The 18,729-nt window shown below is 37.7% G+C and overlaps 1 protein-coding gene across 9 annotated transcripts in view; it reads left to right on the top strand.

Annotated features, from left to right (window-relative positions):
• Window positions 1-18,729, top strand: part of Ttbk2 (tau tubulin kinase 2) — a 168,605-nt gene that overhangs the window by 54,668 nt on the left and 95,208 nt on the right. The window contains exons 2-4 of one of the 9 annotated variants that reach the window (XM_074065772.1): window positions 6,188-6,264; window positions 6,656-6,753; window positions 11,169-11,280. The exons of 5 other annotated variants lie outside the window; for them this stretch is intronic. Coding sequence is in view for 1 of the 4 variants with exons in the window: in XM_074065771.1 (XP_073921872.1) it covers window positions 6,699-6,753 (55 nt within the window). In the remaining 3 variants the exon portion in view is untranslated. The remainder of the gene's footprint in view (window positions 1-6,187; window positions 6,265-6,655; window positions 6,754-11,168; window positions 11,281-18,729) is intronic. 3 more of the 9 variants (XM_074065771.1, XM_074065773.1, XM_074065774.1) reach the window with 3 other exon arrangements.

Below are 18,729 nucleotides of genomic sequence, written 5' to 3'. Positions count from 1 at the left end.
TTCTAGTGCCTGAAGCTCAAAAACTTATCCTAAATTGCCCCCTAATGGTTTATACCCCACACAACCTCAGGGGAATTTTAAACTCAAAAGGAGAACTTTGGCTATCTGATAGCCGTCTACTTAAATACCAGGCCCAGCTTCTGGGAGGGACAGAAATAACTTTAAAAACCTGTCAGAGCCTAAATCCTGCATCCCTTCTACAAGAGGCAGAGGGAAATCCTAAACACTCATGTGAGGAGGTACTTACGGAAAATTATGCTGCCTGACCTGACTTAACTGATTGGCCCTTAAAAAGTCCAGATCTAGAATTATACACTGACAGCAGTTCCTTTGTCAGACATGCAGAGTTTGCAGTTGTAACAAAATTTGGCATCCTCAAATCAGGTCTTCTTCCTCCTAATCCAACTGCTCAATTGGCAGAATTAGGGCCCTAACAGAAGCCCTAAGACTGTCAAAAGAACAGAGTCAACATCTATACAGATTCTAAGTATGCCTTCCTGATCCTGCATGCTCATACAGCCATTTGTAAGGAAAGGGGAATGCTAACTACAACAGGAACAGCTTCCCATAAAGATAAAAGAGAGGTTACTCTAATAGTTTAAGGGATAACAGCATTAGTTATAGCCCTAGCTGGAATTAGCTATGGAGTGATTGCCAATCATGTAACTGCAAAAAAACCTAACCAAAGTAGTAGAGGGCACCTCAGACCAGGCAGGCCTTGCCATTAAGGACATACAGAGGTCTTTGTCGTCCCTTGCCTGTATGGTAATGCACCACTGCTTGGCCCTAGATTTTCTTTTGGCTAAACAAGGAGGGGTATGTGCCATTGCCAATACTTTCTGCTGACATATATGAACACTTCAGGCATTGTAGAGGAATGTGCAGATTACATTCTCCAACAGGTTAAGTGGCTCCAAGAACAGTCTCTTGAAACTCAGGTTTCTATACAGGTATGGTTCTCCTGCAGGACTTGGTTCCTTCCCTTTCTGGCGCCTGTAGTTGTCATTATTCTCTTGCTTGTGTTTGGGCCTTGCATTTTAAACTTACTTTTCAAGTTTATTTCCTCTTGCCTAAAATCCATCAAACTACAAATTCCCCTGATGGAGATGAAAATGACCTACTATCACGGTCCCCTCCAACTCCTCTCTCATGGTCAGCCCTGATGCTGCGGGCCTCTTCATCGCACCCTGTCAGCAGGAAGCAGTAACTAACAGATTTCATCATCCCTATCCCTAACAGCAGTTAGGGCAACCACTGAGAGGGGGGATTGAAGGATGGACTGCAGGAGGTCCCAAAAGGTGATAAGTGGTCAAAGAGACACCTCTCCTTCCCAGGAAACTTCTGTCTGCACCTGAGAGACATTTCTGCCTTCAGGCAATACTCAAAAAGGCTATAAAAACCCCATCTCCAACCTGACCCCGGGGACCACCGGTTTCTGGGTCCCCCTGCACGCACCACCAAGCAGTCTTTCTCTTCTCTTCTCTACAAATAAAATCTTTCCGACCTCTGCTGCTGGAGTCCGCCTGTGCTTTCATTCTCAGAGCAGGCTCAAGAACCCTGAGCACCTGAATTCCTCCATGTGTCATGTGTGCATCACTCCCACTAGTACCCACCCCCAGAAAGATCATTTTACATTTCTGTTCTTCCATTTGTCTTCTTTTTTTTTTTTTGCAGTGCTGGGGTTTGAACTCAGGGCCTACACCTTGAGCCACTCCACCAGCCCTTTTTTGTGATGGGTTTTTTCACGATAGAGTCTTCCAAATTACTTGCCCAGGCTGGCTTTGAACCACAATCCTCCTGATCTCTGCCTCTGAGTAGTGAGGATTACAGGTGTGAGCCACCTGTGCCTGGCCTTCCATTTTTTTCTTTATGGCCTAATAGTACTCCATTGTGTATATATATACCACATTTTCTTTATGCATTCATCTGTTGATGAGCATCTAGACTAATTGCATAGGTTAGCTGTTGTAAATAGTGCTGCAATAAACATGGGTATGTAGATAACTCTTTTGCATGCTGATTTCATTCTCTTTGAATATATACCCAGCACCAGTATAGCTGGATTTTATGCACTTCTATTTTTAATTTTTTTCTAGGACCTCCATACTGTTTTCCATAGTGGCTGTACTAATTTAAATTCCCACCAACAGTGTATAAAGAATCCTTTTGCTCTGCATCCTTACCAGCATTTGTTTGTTCGTTTTTATAAACATTCTGACTAGTGTAAGAAAAATGATCCTTTCTATCAAAGTATTTGTCACCCTCTTAGATTACTTAAAAATGCCTCAGGTTTTCATTTTAGGTGACTTTCATGTTTAAAGGGTCCTTGCTTCTTCTTCTGGATTCCTGTATGACTCCATTGCCTGCCAAACTATATGCCCTAACCCATCCCCCAAGCCTTTTAGCCAATTGAGGGAGATTGTGAGCCTTTGACCTGGACAAATCCCAGGTGAGGGGCAGGTACGACTGCATCAGGGATAAAAGGAGCCACTGTCAGCCATTTTGTGCTTGTGTGTTTGCTTAGTTGGAATAAGCACCTGCTTGCAGCCTTTTTGATCAAAATAAATTGTCTTGTGAAGGTTTTCTGTCTCTTGTGTGTCTGTTGTTGGTACCGGAGGGTCTTTAATTCCAACACTAGGATGGGATGGAATCTCTGTGAAGGTTTGATTTGCATTTTTTGATACCTAATGATACTGAACATTTTTTTTCCATATACTTATGGGCTACTCCTTTTGCGAACTGCCCCTTTTTTATTGGGTTACTTGTGTTTTTGTGGTTAGTTTTTTTGAATACTTTGTATATTCTGTCTAGTTGTCCTTTGTTAGATGAGTAGGTAGCACATATTTTCTCTCATTCAGTAGGCTGTCTCCCGACTCTGAAGAAGCTTTTTAATTTGATGTAATCCCATTTGTCAACTATTGCTTTTGTTCCCTGAGCAATTGGAGTCCTATTCAGGAAATTGTTGTCTATGCCAGTATTTTGGAGTGTTTCTCTCATATTTTCATCTAATAGTTTTGAAGTTTCAGGTTTTTGATCCATTTTGAGTTTATTTTTGTACAAGGTGAGGAAAATGGATTTAGGTTAACCTTCTGTATGTGGATATCCAGTTGTTCCAGCACCAGTTGATGAAGAAGCTGTCTTCTCCAACCTATGGTTTTGGCACCTTTGTTGACAATCAGTTGATTGTAGATGCATGCTCTTATTTCTGGTTCCTCTATTCTGTTTTGTTGGTTTGTGTGTCTGATTTTAACTAGTAACAGGTTTTTTGGGGTTCTGGGGTTTGAACTCAGGACCTCACACTTGCTAGGCAGGTGCTCTACCACTTGAGCTACTCTACCAGCTCTGTGTCTGTTTTTTATGCCAGTGCAATACTGTTTTTGTTACTAAGGATCTGTGGAATGTTCTAAATCAGGTAGTACGATATCTCCAGTATTGTTTGTTTGTTTTGGTGGTGCCAGGGTTTCATCTTAGGGCCTTGCCTCACACTTGTTAGGCAGGTACTCTCCCACTTGGCACTTGAGCCATGTCCCCAGTTTTTTTTTTTGCTTTAGTTATTTTTCAGGTAGCATCTTGTTTTGTGTTTCTGCCTGGGGCTGGCCTTGGACTCTGAACCCCTTGAGTAGGTGGGATTACAGATGTGTACCACCATGCCTGGCTCATTTGTTGAGATGGGGGTTCTTGTTAACTTTTTGCCCAGGTGGGCCTCAAACCACTGTCTTCCCCATCTCTGCCTCCTGAGTAGCTGGGGATACAGGCATGTGGCACTATGCCCTTCTCAGCATTGTTCAGGATTGCTGTGACTACTCAGAGTCTTCTGTGCTTTCGTATGAATTTTAGGATCATTGTTTTTTAGTTTTGTAAAGAAAGTATTTTAATTGGGATTGCATTGAATTTGTAGATTGCATTGGGTAGTATGTCCATTTTGTCACTATTTTCAATTTGTTGCTGTGGTTTTTCTATTTTTGTTTTCTACCCTTTTTTCCTGTCTTTCATAGTTTTTTTTTTTTTTTTAAAGTCCTGAGGATTGATCTCCAGACTTTGCTCTTGCTAGCGTGTGGGCCAGTGTTGAGAGTTCTTGCCTTCACTAGCCAAAGAATTGGCTTGCGAGGCAGTGGATTGACTCATGAGACAAGTCAGCACACAAAGTAGGATTTAAGAGAAAGGAAAAGCTTCCCTAGAGACAACAGGGAACCTGGAAAATTGGTAGCTCCCTGTTGTTTACATGGGGGGGAGGGCAGTTATTTGGTCTTTTTTGTTGGGGAGGGGAGTCAGACGTCAGGGGTGGGGTGGTCTTTTAACATATCTCTGCAGGAACATATACATAGTCCTGTGGAAGCCTCCTGGTTATTGACCTGTGGCATTTTGAGGCATCCCCGGGGGCCATGACTTGTGAAGCAGCATATCCCTTTACAGAATGTAGCACTCACAGTGCTCTCATGGGGGATGGGGGCACTGGCTCATTTTGTCTTCTGATCTCCCAGACCCAACACTAGACAGACCCTCTACCACTTGAGTGACACCCTATCTCTTTTTGCTTTAGTTATTTTTGAATGGGATCTGGTGTTTTTACCTGGGGTAGCTTGGACCTATTTATGCTTCCTTCTCTGCTGGGATGACATCTGCACACCACCATGACCAGCTATTGGTTGAAATGGGGTCTTGCTAACTTTTAACCCAGGCTGTCCTTGAGCCACAATTCCCTCCCTCATCTCTGCTTCCCAAGTGGCTAAAATTATAGGTGTTAGCCACTGCACCTGGCTGCCTTTTGTAGTTTTTTTTTTTAGGTTTTTTTTTGAGGGGGGAGTGAGTCTGGAGTTTGAATTCAGGGCTTTGTGCTTACAAAGCAGACACTCTAAAGCTTGAGCCACATCTCCTATCTATTTTGCTCTGGTTATTTTGGAGATAAGGTCTTTAGAACTATTTGTCTGGGCTGGCCTCGAACCACAGTCCTCCTGATCTGAATTCTCACAAGAAGCTAGGATTACAAATAGCTAGGATTACATGTGTAAGCTACTGGTGTCTGGCTACCTTTTGTAATTTTAATTTGAGTATTTTATTAGATTCCATTTTCTTTCCTTTCTTAGCATAAGAATCATGCTTTTTAAAAATTTGCCATAGATTTTGTAGTCAATGCCCAGTTTCACGTAACACTGTACAATTTTACGGGTACTTTATAATAACAAAGTAATCTGAATTTCTTACTCTTGTGTCATTGCTGTGATTTTTTCACCTTTTTTTTTTTTTTTGAAGTAGTAAGACTGGAATTCAGGGCCTAAACCTTGAGACACTCCACCAGCCCTTTTTTGGTATTAGGTATTTTCAAGATAGGGTCTTGCAAACTCTTCATCCAGGCTGGCTTCTAACTGTGATCCTCCTGATCTCTGCCTCCTAAGTAGGTAGGATTACAGGTGTCAGCCACCGGCACCTGGCTTTTTTCACTTATATATATCCTCTGGATTTTTTCACTTATATATGTAAGCATAAACAAATACAGTATGTACCTAAGCCTACATAAGTGAATACATTGTTACTATTATTGTTTTAACAAACTATTACCTGGTAGTGAGTTAAGAATAAGAACAATAGGAGGTTTTATTTTACCTTCATTTTTTTCCCTTTTCAGTGTAGGTCTGACTTTCCGCCTATCTCATTTTCCAAATCCCTAAGGAATTTTTCACATTTCTTGCAAGTCAAGTCTATTGAAAATGAATTAACCTCAATTTTTGTTTGTCTGAGAATATGTTTCTCTTTCATTTTTGTAGAATAATTTTGTGGGACATAGATTCTAGGTTGATGGGTTTTTTCCTCTCAACACTTTACATATCTCACTACATTGTTTTTACTTGCAAAGTTTCTGAAAAGTTGGATGTAATTCTTATCTTTGTTTCTCTATAGGTAAGATCCCTCCACCCGCACTGCCGGTTCTTTCAGAATTTTTAATCTTCAGGGTTTTTTTTGTAGTTTTAACGTGTTATGCCTATGTGTAGTTTTGTTTTGTTTTGATATTTATCCTGCCTGACATTATTTGAACTTACTGGATCTGTTCTTTGGCATCTGATGTTAATTTTGGGGAAATTCATTACATATTCACATATTTCATCTGTTTTTTAATTTTTTCTCTCTTCTCCTCTGGCTTTCTGACATTGTGTATCCTGCATCTTTTTGTTTCTTTGTTGTTTTGAGACAGGGTCTTGCAAGGAAGTTGAGGTTGACCTTGAGCTTGTAATCCTTTTGCTTCAAGCCTCCTGAGTGCTGGGATTACAGGTGTGTACCACCATACCTAGCTATGTTACATTTTTCTTTTAGTTGTGCCATCTGTTTTTATTTTGTTTTTTAGTCTTTGTTCTTCTGTTTCAGAGGTGTTTTTTGCCATATCGGTTAGTGTAGAGGTTTTTCTTAACTGTGTGCAGTCTACTAATAAGCCCATTGGAGGCAGTCATTTCTGTTACACTGTTTTTGATAAATATAAAATTTAATTAGATTTTCATTCCTCTGCTTACATTGCTTATCAGTTCTTGTGTGCTGTCTACTTTACTCATTACAGTCCTTAGTATACTAATTAGTGTTGTTTTAAATTTCCAGTCTGACAATTCCAACATACATACTATGTCTAGTTTTGATATAATTTTCTCTCTTCTTTTTTTTCGGAGACAAGGTCTCACTTTATAGCTCAGGCTGGCCTCGAACTTGCAGTCCTCATGCGTCAGCTCCCCAAGAACTGCGATTATAGATGTGTGCCACCACACCTGCCTTGTAAGTTTTTCTTTATAGCTGAATATGATGTACTGTATAAAAGTAACTAAAATAGGCCTTTAGTAAAGTAGTGGAAAGGTGTGGGGAGAGGGGACTCATGTTATGGTTCTGTGATTAAGTCTCAGTGTTGTAGTGCCTCTGTAAGCTTCACAAGTACTTTTGAATTCCCCACCTCCCTGCCCACCTCCACCTCTTAGTTCTGAATGGTTAGAGTGGACTAGAGTTTGGTATTTCTTTTCTTCCACATAGAAGGTCAAAGATACCAACAGTTGGGCATTTCCCTTTCCCCAGGTCAGTCAAGCTCCAATAAACCACAGGTTAGGCTGTGATTATATAATTCGTCCTGAGGATGAACCTTGTTAAGAAGAAAAAGTGAGCTGAGTGGTGGCATACACCTGTAATCCCAGTACTTAGGAGGCTAAGGCAGGTGGATGTGGAGTTTGAGGGCAGTCTAGCTATGTAGTAAGACCCTTTCTTTAAAAAAAAAAAAAAAAAAAAAAGGCATAGTTTTTTCCTTTTGTTGGAAGCATAGGGGAATTTCCCCCCGATATTTGCTGTAAGTACTTGGTTGGAATACTGTAAACAAAACACAACAAAAGTGTTGGAGAAGGCCCTCCAATGACTAAGTACCCTTAGAAATTTTAACTCTCAGACTTATCCATACCTAACCTCCAGCAGTTCATCAATTACAGTTCCGATTTCCCTACCCTGGCACCTGTTCTTCTGGAGGTTTCTGCTCTGTTTTGTTTTGATACTCTTTATAGTAGACTTTGGTATCTACTGGTATATGGTTCCAAAGAGATCACAATCAAGGAAGGAACAACTACAATATTTAGGATGCATAGAGTTCAGTACTCTAAAATTACTCAAATTTATGTTTAACATACATTCAGAAGGCATGAGCAGCCATTACTTGAAACCACATGAAGTAGGCTATATTACTATTGCTTATGTTGATACTGCTCACCAAAACTAGATTTTATTTCATGTTCTTTATCTTGAATACTGCAGATGCTGGATTTTTTCCCCCATACCACTGCCCAACTTCCTGCTAAAGCCATACCACCTTTCAGCAAATCTAAAATTTTCACTTTGTCACTTCAATTAAGCACATTCACTTTATCTTACTTTATAGGACACCATTTGCTTTTGGGGAGGCAGATTTTCACAAAATTAAGGACAGGGAAACACTCAGCAGATCACACAGTGATTTAAACACAACTGACGATAATAGGAGACTGACTGAGAGCTTCTCCCTATCAACTAAGCTAGAGAACGCGCATGTGGGAATTTAAAACTTGTTTTTAAAAAAAATTTATTCATTTTTTGACCATGCTTGGTCAAAACCGCATGTAATAAATCCATGGATAAGATGGGCTTACCATATCTTCTTTTCTGTCTTTCTAATTTTGGGGCAATAATTTGCCTTGTGACCTTACTTCTCTGCTTAGAAGAGCTGTGGGGTTTTTAGTTTGTTCAGCTTTTTCACTTGTCAGGACAGAGTGGCAGAACTGGAAACCAGAAGTCCCTTCTAACTTTTTGTTATGAAAAAATTCAAACATATACACAATACAGAGAATTATATAATGAATATTCATATACCCGAAACTCTACCTTAGCAAGCATCAGCATTTGACCAATCTTGTATTTGTATTGTATCTCTTCAACTCATTTTCCCACCTGATGGAGTATTTTGAAAGATATTGGTTATATCATCTGTAAATACTTCAAGATATATTTTTAACAGATGAGGACTTGTTTGCTTTTTAATGAAAATCTTTATTTAATAGATAAATAGTCTTTGTTTTATAGGTTGTGTCCCTGGCTAGTTAGGGATTCCATAGAGTAGGGATGAGGTTGTTTGGAAAAGTATCAAAATTTGGCAGATATTACTTTGCTTATGAAAGCTTAGTTGATGTTGATGATTTTATGAATCCATTAAAATCCTATTTATTGGAATGTAGAGGATGGAGGAAATGGAATAAAAACAGAGGTTTTTTTGTTAATCATTAGGGAAATTTGGAGGATCATATTGTTTAAAGTGTGAAATAATAGACTATAGAATCTCCTCAGTTTTGATAGTTTTGATAATGAATTATATATGCCCAGTAGTGTAGAGGAGGATCATATGGTAGTTCTGTTTTTTGAGGAACCTCCATCTTGGTTTCCATAGCGGCCACACTAATTTACATTCCCACCAACAGTCTATATGGGTTCCTTTCCCGCACCCCTACCCCCACATCCTCACTGTCATTTATTGTTGAGGGGTGAGGTGGATCTCTTGTAGTTTTGATTTGCATTTCTTTTATGGCTAAGGATGTTGCACATTTCTTCATTTACTTATTGGCTGTTTGTACTTCTTTTGAGAACTGTCTTCAATTCATTTGCCTATTTATTAATTGAATTATTTGTTGTTCTGATATTTAGTTTTTGGAGCTCTTAATGTATTTTGATCTTAATCCTTTATCTGACAAATAACCTGCAGAGACTTTCTCCCATTCTGTAGGTTGTCTCTCTCTCTTTTATTTTTTATTCCCCTCCATGGGTGTCATATGGTAGGTTGTTTCTTGATTCTGGTAGTTGTTTCCTTTGAGGTACAGAAACTTTTTAATCTGATGCAATCCATTTGTCAATTCTTGCTCTCATTTCCTGAGCAATTGGAGTCCTAGTTAGAAAGGCCTCACCTATGCCTATATTTTAAGGGTTTTCCCACAGTAGTGTCAAAGTTTGAGGAGATCATTGATCCATTTTGAATTTTGTATGGGATGAGAGGGGGATATCCAGTTTTCCCAACACCATTTTGTTGAAAAGGCTGTCATTTCTCCAATGTATGTTTTTGGTGCCTTTGTCAAAAATCTGATGGCTGTAGCTGTGCGGACTTATTTCTGGAACTTCTATTCCTTTGATGTGTTTCTGTTTTGTACTAGTAACATCTGTTTTTATTAGTGTGACTTTGTAGTATAATTTGAAATTTGGTATTATGTATCTAATATCCAATTCATGAATAAGGTCTCCTTTCACTTTTAACAAGCCTTTTAAAGAGTGTGTTTATAAAAAATTTGAAAATCATCTGGACATGGTGACACAGGTAATCCTGCACTGGGAAGACTGAGATGGGAGAATTGTGATAACTGGTTTTTTTTATTCATTATTTATTTACTTATTTTTGTGGTATTGGGGTTTTGAATGTAAGACTTTGCACTTGCTAGGCAGGTGCTCTACTGCTTGAGCCATGCTTCCAGCCCTAAATTGGTGTTATTTTGTTTTGTTTTTGGTGGCACTGGGGTTTGAACTCAGGACTTCACATTTGCTAGACAGGCACTGTGCTGCTTAAGCCACACCTTCATCAGAATCATGAGTTTGAGGCCAGCCTTGGCTACATACTGAGACCTTGTCTTAGTAAAAAGCAAAAAAATGAAAAACTCAGACATATCAGAAGAATAATGTGAAAAATAAATGTACTTTCTCTCAGCCCCTCACTTCCCTTCTCCAAAGCTTGCTATTACTGGTTTCTTGTGGGGTTTTTTTTTCCCTCTAGAAATCTTCTGTTTATATCAGAATCATATCTATGTATCACTACATAAAATCATATATATAAAATACATAATTATGTGTATATATGTATTTAATCTCCCCCTTCCATACTATGTATGCTGCTCTGCAATTTGATATGATTCCTTAGCTTTAATCCGTAAGACTAATTTTCTATCCACCATGATGTTCTGCAACAACAGGGATCCTTTAAACATACTGATGAGATACGTCATTCTCCAACCTTTCTAAGATAATTTAAGGCCTTCCCTTTTTCAGGTAAAGCCCACACACCTTAACATGGTGTACAAGGCACTGAGAACAGTCCCTGCTGTGTGTCTCCTGCCTCTTGTCTTGAAATTGTTAGGCTTATACTGAGCATGCCATGCTGGTCGTCCTCACTTTTAAACATTTTCTTAAAGTTTGAAACCTCTTGCCTGTCAACTCCTTCCTCTGTCATACACTTTGGATAACTCCTGTTATAGTTTCATCTTTAGAAAATGTATAATATGCAGACTGGCAGAATGACTCAAGTGGCAGAGCACATGGCTAGCAAGAATGAGGCCTGGAGTTCAAACTCCAGTATCACCAAAAAAAAAAAAAAGTATAATATGTAATAATCCTAGCATTTATAAAAATTCCTATGTAAAACCATTCAAGGAAATAAAGTAGTTGACAACTTCACTTTTTTCATAAACATACAATGTCCAAAAGATACATGAGTTTAAAAAATGTGATCCTACTTGCTTTGTTTTTTAAAAAATCAAAGTATACAAGTAGTTTAATAATTTCTACAAAGCTTATTATGAACAACAATAGTCCAGGTTCTGGTTCCAGATAAGATGGAGTAAGCACACTTCACCTGTCTCTCCCACTGAATGCAGCTATAATACCTGGACACAATGCTTGGAGTGGCTATTTGAGGACTCTGAAAAGTAAATAGTAGGAGGCAGATTGGGGAAGAAGACCAGAATTCAAAGTACCACTGAACCAGCGGTGAGTTTAACTTTTTTTTTTTTCTTCCAGTATGCCCCAGCCTAAACTTAATGTATCCTGAAACTTGGAAGTGGGCATTAACATGGACAGAAAAACCACCAGGAGAAGTCCTCTAATTCTGACTCAAGGACAGGAAAGGGTTTTCTTGTACTCAGAAAGTGTGGACATCCACATCTTTCTTTTTTTCTTATTCTTTTGTATTTTCTTCATTCTTTTGTATCCAAGCCTCAAGCAATCCTTGGGAGTAGTTGCAATGGTCTCAATGGGGGTAGACAGGAACCTAAAACTCAGAGGGAAGGGACTCTTCCTCTCAAATTGGAGTAACTGTGGTCTGAAAAGAGTGGGACAAATCTCCATTGCTTTTCTTCTCCCTTTGCCTTTTTGTCTTGTCCCTCATTTGAGTACAGGGAAGTATATTGCAGTATGGGGTTGATAAAGCCCTGGCTTTCTGCTAAATGGCTAGAAAAGGGGAGCCTGGAGAACTGAATGCTTGCAGAAGAGAGAGGAGCTTGGGAAATTAAATTGTTTATGGACTGCTGAACTGACTTCCATGCTGTGCATGCGTGAGTCTAATCCTAAATAGAATACATAGACACTGAAAATTGAATTGTAGGATGGACCGCTGCCCACATCCCAGACTGGATTCTTTGTGGGGCACTATGGAACACATTCAGTATGACTTCAAAGACTTTGAAAACTGAACTGCCATGAGATGTACAACCCACAGAAGACAGTTCAGTTCTTGAAGCATGAACTCAACTGGGCCAATTACTGAATGAAACAAAAATACCAACATTCTTGGTGGGACTTAAATAAGACCTAGAATCTCATAATATTCAGAATGTCCAGAATATAAAAGCACTCAGCTGAAAAAGAAACAGAAAAGTCTGAATTCACAAAGAAAAAGAAAATTGATACCAAGCCAACATCACACAAATGTTAGATTTATTTTAAAAAAACAAAAACAAAAACAAAAGTGAGTATGTCAGCCAGGCACCATTGACTCACACCTGTAATCTTAGCTACTCTGGAGGCAGAGATCAGGAGGATCACAGTTCAAAGCCAGCCTGTGCAAATAGTTTGTAAGACCTTATCTCAAAAATACTCAACTCAAAAAGAGACTGGCAGAGTGGCTCAAGTGGTAAAGAGCCTGCCTAACAAACATAAAGACCTGAGTTCAAATCCTACAAAAAAAAAAACCAGACTACATCAGCTGTTATGATTGTGTTCCAGAAATGCATGGAAAGAAAGTCTTAGCAAAGAAACAAAAGATGTAAAGAAGAACTCAATGAAATTTTTAGAAATTAGACATCTTTAAATTTAGAAATATGATACTGGAAATGAAAGTTTCCCGTGGATGGTCTCTGTAACAGAATGGATATGACAGATGAAAAAATCAGCAAGAATATTGTCAAAGGCTTTTTTCTCCATCTATCGAGGTGATCATGTGATTTTTGTCTTTTGTTGTGTTTATGTGTTGTGTTATGCTTATAGATTTACATATGTTGAATCATCTTTGCATCCCTGAATAAACCAATGTAGTCATGTTGTAAAAAAAAAAAAAAGTCAGCAAATTTGAAAACATAGAATAGAAATTACGTAATTTGAACAACAGAGAAAAATGATTTAAAAAATAAACAGAGCCTCTTGCACCTATGAGACAATATCAGAAGACTTAACATTTGTATCTTCAGAGAATCAGAACAAGGAAAGTATGAGTTTGGTGCAACAACAAAATACGAAGAAGTAATGGCATACTATTGAAAAAGAGAAAATAAAACTGTTCCTATTTGTTCACAGAGAAAAATCTCAATCCAAGAAAAGTCCTAGAATAAATAATGTAGCAAATAATGCAGGGTTAAACAAACCACATAAAGCAGTCAGGTTTGTATATACAATTGAAAACTCCAAAAAAACTGAAATATTTATGTGTAAATGTAACAAATATATACAGGATCTCTTTGCTGAAAACTACAAAGCCCGATTAAAGAAATCAAAGAAGATTTAAGCAAATGGAAAAATGTACCATATTAATGGAAAGGAAGAGTCACTATAGCAAGAATTTTGATATATAGATTTAACGCAATAATAACAATAAAAATCCCAGCAGCATTTGCTTGTAGTTATAAAGAAGCTGATTCTAAAATTTCTATAGAAAGACAAAGACCTAGAATAACCAAAACAATTTTGGAAAAGAAAAATGTTGGTGCCAGATGCTGGTGGCTCGCACCTATGATCCTAGCTACTCAGTAGGCAGAGATCAGAAAGATCGTGGTTTGAAGCCAGTCCAGGCAAATAGTTCACAAGACCCTATCTCGAAAAACCTCATCTTAAAAAAGGGCTGGTAGAGTGGCTGACGTTGTAGACCCTGAGTTCAAACCCCAGTACCACAAAAAAAAAAAAAAAAAAGAAAAGAAAAATGTTGGAAAAAAATCAAACTACAGAGTGTAGATTTTAAGTGTTCTCAACAACAAAAAAAGTATGCAAGGTAATGCATATGTTATTAGCTTGATTGAAGCATTCCACAATGTATTTATGTTTGAACGCATTATGTTTATATGATAAACACATAAATTTCTGTCAATTTAAAAAATAAGCCAAAAAAGAGAAGAAAATTGCAAGATTTAAAAACTTAATACAAAGGTATTTTAATCAACACTGTAGTATTAGCAAAGGGATTGACATATAGATCAATGAAATAGAATAGAGATTTCTGAAATAGACCCACACAGGGTTTAGGGGAGGGGACTTGATGGTACAGAACTTGTATAGCATGTGTGAAGCCCTGAGTTTGAGCCTTATGATCCTCAAAAAAGAAAAAAGATAAATTCACAGAAATATAATCAATAAGATTTTTTTGTTGCTGTTTTTGTTTTATTTTGTTTTGAAACAGGGTGTCACTCTAGCCTGGGCTGGCCTTGAACTTGTGATCCTCCTGTCTCAACCTCCTGAGCCCTGGTATTACAGGTATGAACCACCATGCTCAGTGCCAATACTTTTTTGTTTTTAAACAAAGCTGCAATGGAAATCCAATGGAAAAGGAATTGTCTTTTTAATAAATGCTGTTAGACATCCATATACAAAAATAATGAACCTTGGCCTAAACCATACACATTACACAAAAATTAAGATGCGTCACATGCACACATCTAGATGTGAGCTATGAAACTGCCAAACTTACAGAAGAAAACAGAGGAGAAACTCTCTGTGATCTGGCTTTGGCAAGAAGTTCATTGGATGACACCAAAAGCATGATTCCTAAGGAAAAAAATGATGAATGAACTTCATTAAGTTAAAAAGCTTGCTTCTGAAAGACACCATTAAGAGAGCACAGCAATCAGGAGGCTGAGGTAGTAGAGTTACAAGCTTGAGGCCAGCCTGGGATACATAAGGGAGGTTCTGGCTCAAAAAAAACCCAAAACCAAAAAAGAATGAAAGGGGAGGTTGCAGATTGGGAAAAAAAATTTGCAAATTGTATGTCAGTAAAGGACTGATATTGTGAATATGTAAGGCACTCTGAAAATATAATGGTGAGAAAACAAATAATAATGAAAAAATTTAATAGGCTTCATCAGGTATTTCTAAGGAGTATATAGGGTGGCAAACCAACTTGTGAAAACATATTTACCACAACTAAACATGAGGAGGATGGAAAGTGAGATACCATTGCACATCATTAGAATGCTAAATTAGAACTATCAACCATACCAAGTACTCTTGAGAATGTATAGCAGCTGGAACCCTCACATAATATAGTTAACATACCACATGTTAAATTTGGACTTACCATATGACCCATCAGTCCCACACCTAGGCAGTTATCCTAGGGGAATGAAATTTTATGTTCATATAAACACATGTACATGAATATTACATTGGCTTTTTCTTTTGAGACAGGGTTTCAGTATATAGCTGAGCCTGATATCCAACTTCACTATGTAACCTAAGTTGGCCTTGAACTCTTGATCCTCCTGCCTCAGCTTCCAAATGTGAGATTATAGGGATGCACTACCACACCTGGTTAGCTTTATTCTTACTTGCCAAAAAGGTCCTGCAAAGAGTGAATGTATAAATAGTGCCATAGCCACACAGTGGACTACTACTCAGTAGTACAAAAGAATAAACAATTGATACACATTACAACTTGGATAAATCTGGAAACTTTATGCTGAGTAAAAGAAACTAGTCTCAAAAGGTTTCATAATTTATAATTACATTTACATTACATTTTCAAGAGGAAAAATTATAGGAACAATTTTTTTTTTATTTGGCAGTAATAGTACTTGAACTTAGGGCCTCACACTTGCAAGGCGGGCACTCTACCACTTGAGCCACTCCACCAGCCCTGTTGTAGTGGCATGTGCCTGTCATCCTAGCTATGAGGGATGCATAAATAGGAAGATCATGGTCCAGAGCAGCATGAATATAAAGTCAAAAATAACCAAAGCAAAAAGGACTGGGGGTGTCGCTTAGGTGCCTAGCAAGCATGTAGCCCTGAGTTCAACCCCCAAGTACTGCCTAAAAAAAAAAAAAAGGTGGGTAACTATAATCAAAGATAATCAAAGTACTTTCAATGTGTGTATAGAAATATCACAATGAAACCCCTTTGTACAACAGACACCTTTTTTAAAATACAGAGGGGAAAAAACTTGGTTGAATATAGAATTCTGGATTGAAAATAATTTTACTTCAAAAATTGGCCTTCAAATTTTGTTGAAGTTGAGAAGTGCAGTTCTATTATGGCTCTTGTTACCTTGACATTTTATAAGTTCTTTTTTTTTTTTGTCAATGTTCTGCAGTTTCATGATGATACACTTTAGTATGTATATATTTTCATCTAATGTGCCAGGATATGTCCCTTATTGAAACTGAAGTTTTGAAGGATCTTCTTGGAAAGCTTTTTCAATTTATGTTTTGGTGATTTCTACTTTTCTGTTTTCTTTGTCTTCTTTCTTGGAATGCCTGTTGTGCAGATGTTGGGCATCTTAGAGTAGCCCCTTAATTCTTTATCTTTTTTTTTTCCTATTTTTACATATTCATTCACATATTTTTTGTGATAAGTATAATTTTGAAATAGAGAAGTTGATGAAATCACACGTATGATTTTTTCATTCTACCCACAAAAGCCTGGTAGTTTATTAAAGAAGAAGAATAAAACAAAACACTTTGAGTCAGGGTCAAACGTTACCCAGGCTGGCCTTGAACTCCTGGTTCACACAATCATCCTGCCTCAGCCTCCAGAGTACCTAGGACTACAGGCATCTACCACTGTGGTTTGGTAGCCTACTAGTTTTAAATTGACCTTTGGGACAGGACAGAGACACTTTAAAAGATGCAATTCCCTGTGATGGTTACTTAGAGTGTAGAGTTTGGATGTTTCCTTCTGCTTTTGGCTCCTGGTGAGCCTCTTGAATTTAGAGCGTTATTAGAGAGCCAGTGGGGTTTTTGTTTCCCAGATCCCATGGCTGAATTATTCTTCCCAGATACTTGGTTTAGAGGATACCATTCCTTCTTTTTGTGTCAATATTTTAGCAGTTAATGCAGTCAGATCCTGTGGTTCAGTGAAGCTTTCTAATCTAACCTGTCGATTTCTCTGTAATGCTTATACTTTGTTAAGAGCTGCCATTTCATCTTATACTGAAGGGTTGTTATTAGGGCATTGTTGTTTTTTTGTTTGTTTGTTTTGTTTTTGTTTCTTTGGTGGGGAGTGGGAAACATGAAAAGTAAAGGGTACGTGGGTAAGGAAACTAAGACTGGTTTCAGTGCTTCCTTAGCGTTCTAGCAGTCTAGCTTTGGAAAATTATAGTATTAGCTATTTTTTAACTGACTTAGAATTTATTTTTTAAGTCATGGAGCGCTCCCATTTTTGAGTTTGAAATGCTTTTTTTTTTCTTTGTCTTTTTGAGACAAGATCTCACTTTGTAGGTAGGCTAGCCTAAAATTCTTAATCCTCCTGATTTAAACTCCCAAACGTTGGGATTATAGGTATGTACCACCATACCCAGTTATAAGGGATTTTAACTCAGCTTTTCACTTTACTTCTGAATGGGCTTTTTATTTTCAGGGAAATAATTGATGTCCCTTTCTGGTTGTTTTACTTTCCTCTAGCAGCAAGACATATAAAATCACTCAATTTTTGTGTAACATTATTATCTTTATTAATATTTGATGCTGTGATATAGACCGCACATAACCCCACTTGCCATAGTTTTAGGCTTTTGGGTTGAAAGGAAGAGTAATAGTTGGCTATCTAAAATGATAAAGATTCATAAAGTTACTTACCCTTAGTATAGCATATGGTATATCTGTTTCTTAGAAGACTTCAAGCAGTTAAGGAGGATTTTATCACCACTCTCTTTAGATGAGTGGGGGAATCCTTTTTTATATCATAGTTAAACATCTGTTTTTAATTGGCAGGGTACTATCTTGTGTATAATATCTATATCGTATCTATCTGAATTCAAGCCCATTTTTATTTTCTTTATTGGTTGGAGATGTTACCGATCATTTCTCTTTAGGCAAAGAGCTTCATGTAAGACTGTGAGCATCCATGTTGGGTTTAGAGTTGTCAAGAGCTAAAATACTAAGAAAAAGCCTTATTGAATGCTTAGTGAAGATCTTTTTTTTTTCTTTCTTCTTTTATCTTCTTTTACATTTACTTACATGTGTATACATTCATTGTTTGTGCCACCTCCCCCCCTACTCCCCACACTTAGTGAAGATCTTGTATATGTGTTCAGGGCTTCTTTTGTATTTTCTTTTAGAGAATTCTTTTAACATAAGAAGAGCATAATCAGAAAGTTAGAATTGGTTTATTGATATATTTCTGTGCTATATTTTCTTGTGGTCAATATCCTATGACCCAGAATTTAGTGCTACCTTATTCTGGCTACTGTTTTTTTTCTGTAGTTCAATCTGCGTATCAGACTCTATTGTCTTACATTTCCTCAGGGAACTCTTAATTGTCACACCCCCCCCCCCAACCTTCACCCTGTCAACTCCATTCTGGCCTTTCTTGGTGACTAGCTTGCTGAAATATCTGAAAATCTAATTCATCCTGAGTACTAAACAGTCAATGTTGCCTCCTATAGGAATATTTAGACTCAAGGTATATTTGATAGCAGATGAGGTTGAAGGGGGGATTCTATCTGAGGAAATAATGTGAGCAAAAATTAAAAATAGAACTGATATAGCACTTGAGAGGGGAGAAAAAAAGAGCTCATCAGAGCATGCAATTTATGCTGAGAAACTGAAGGAAATGAAGTTTGAAAAGTAAAATGAATGAATCTTGAATTCTAGGCTGACCATTTTAAGTCTTGTTTCTAGAAGCACTATAATTTATGGTTTGTTTTGTTTTTTTGTGGTACTGGGGTTTGAACTCCAGGCCTCACACTTGCTAGGCAGGCACTCTACCACATGAGCCTTTCCACCAGTCCTGTTTTACATTGA

The sequence above is a fragment of the Castor canadensis genome, chromosome 2, assembly GCF_047511655.1.
Source record: "Castor canadensis chromosome 2, mCasCan1.hap1v2, whole genome shotgun sequence".
In the NCBI taxonomy this organism is placed as follows: domain Eukaryota; kingdom Metazoa; phylum Chordata; class Mammalia; order Rodentia; family Castoridae; genus Castor; species Castor canadensis.
Note: the sequence above shows the minus strand (reverse complement) of the source record. Positions and strands in the feature narration are given on the sequence as shown.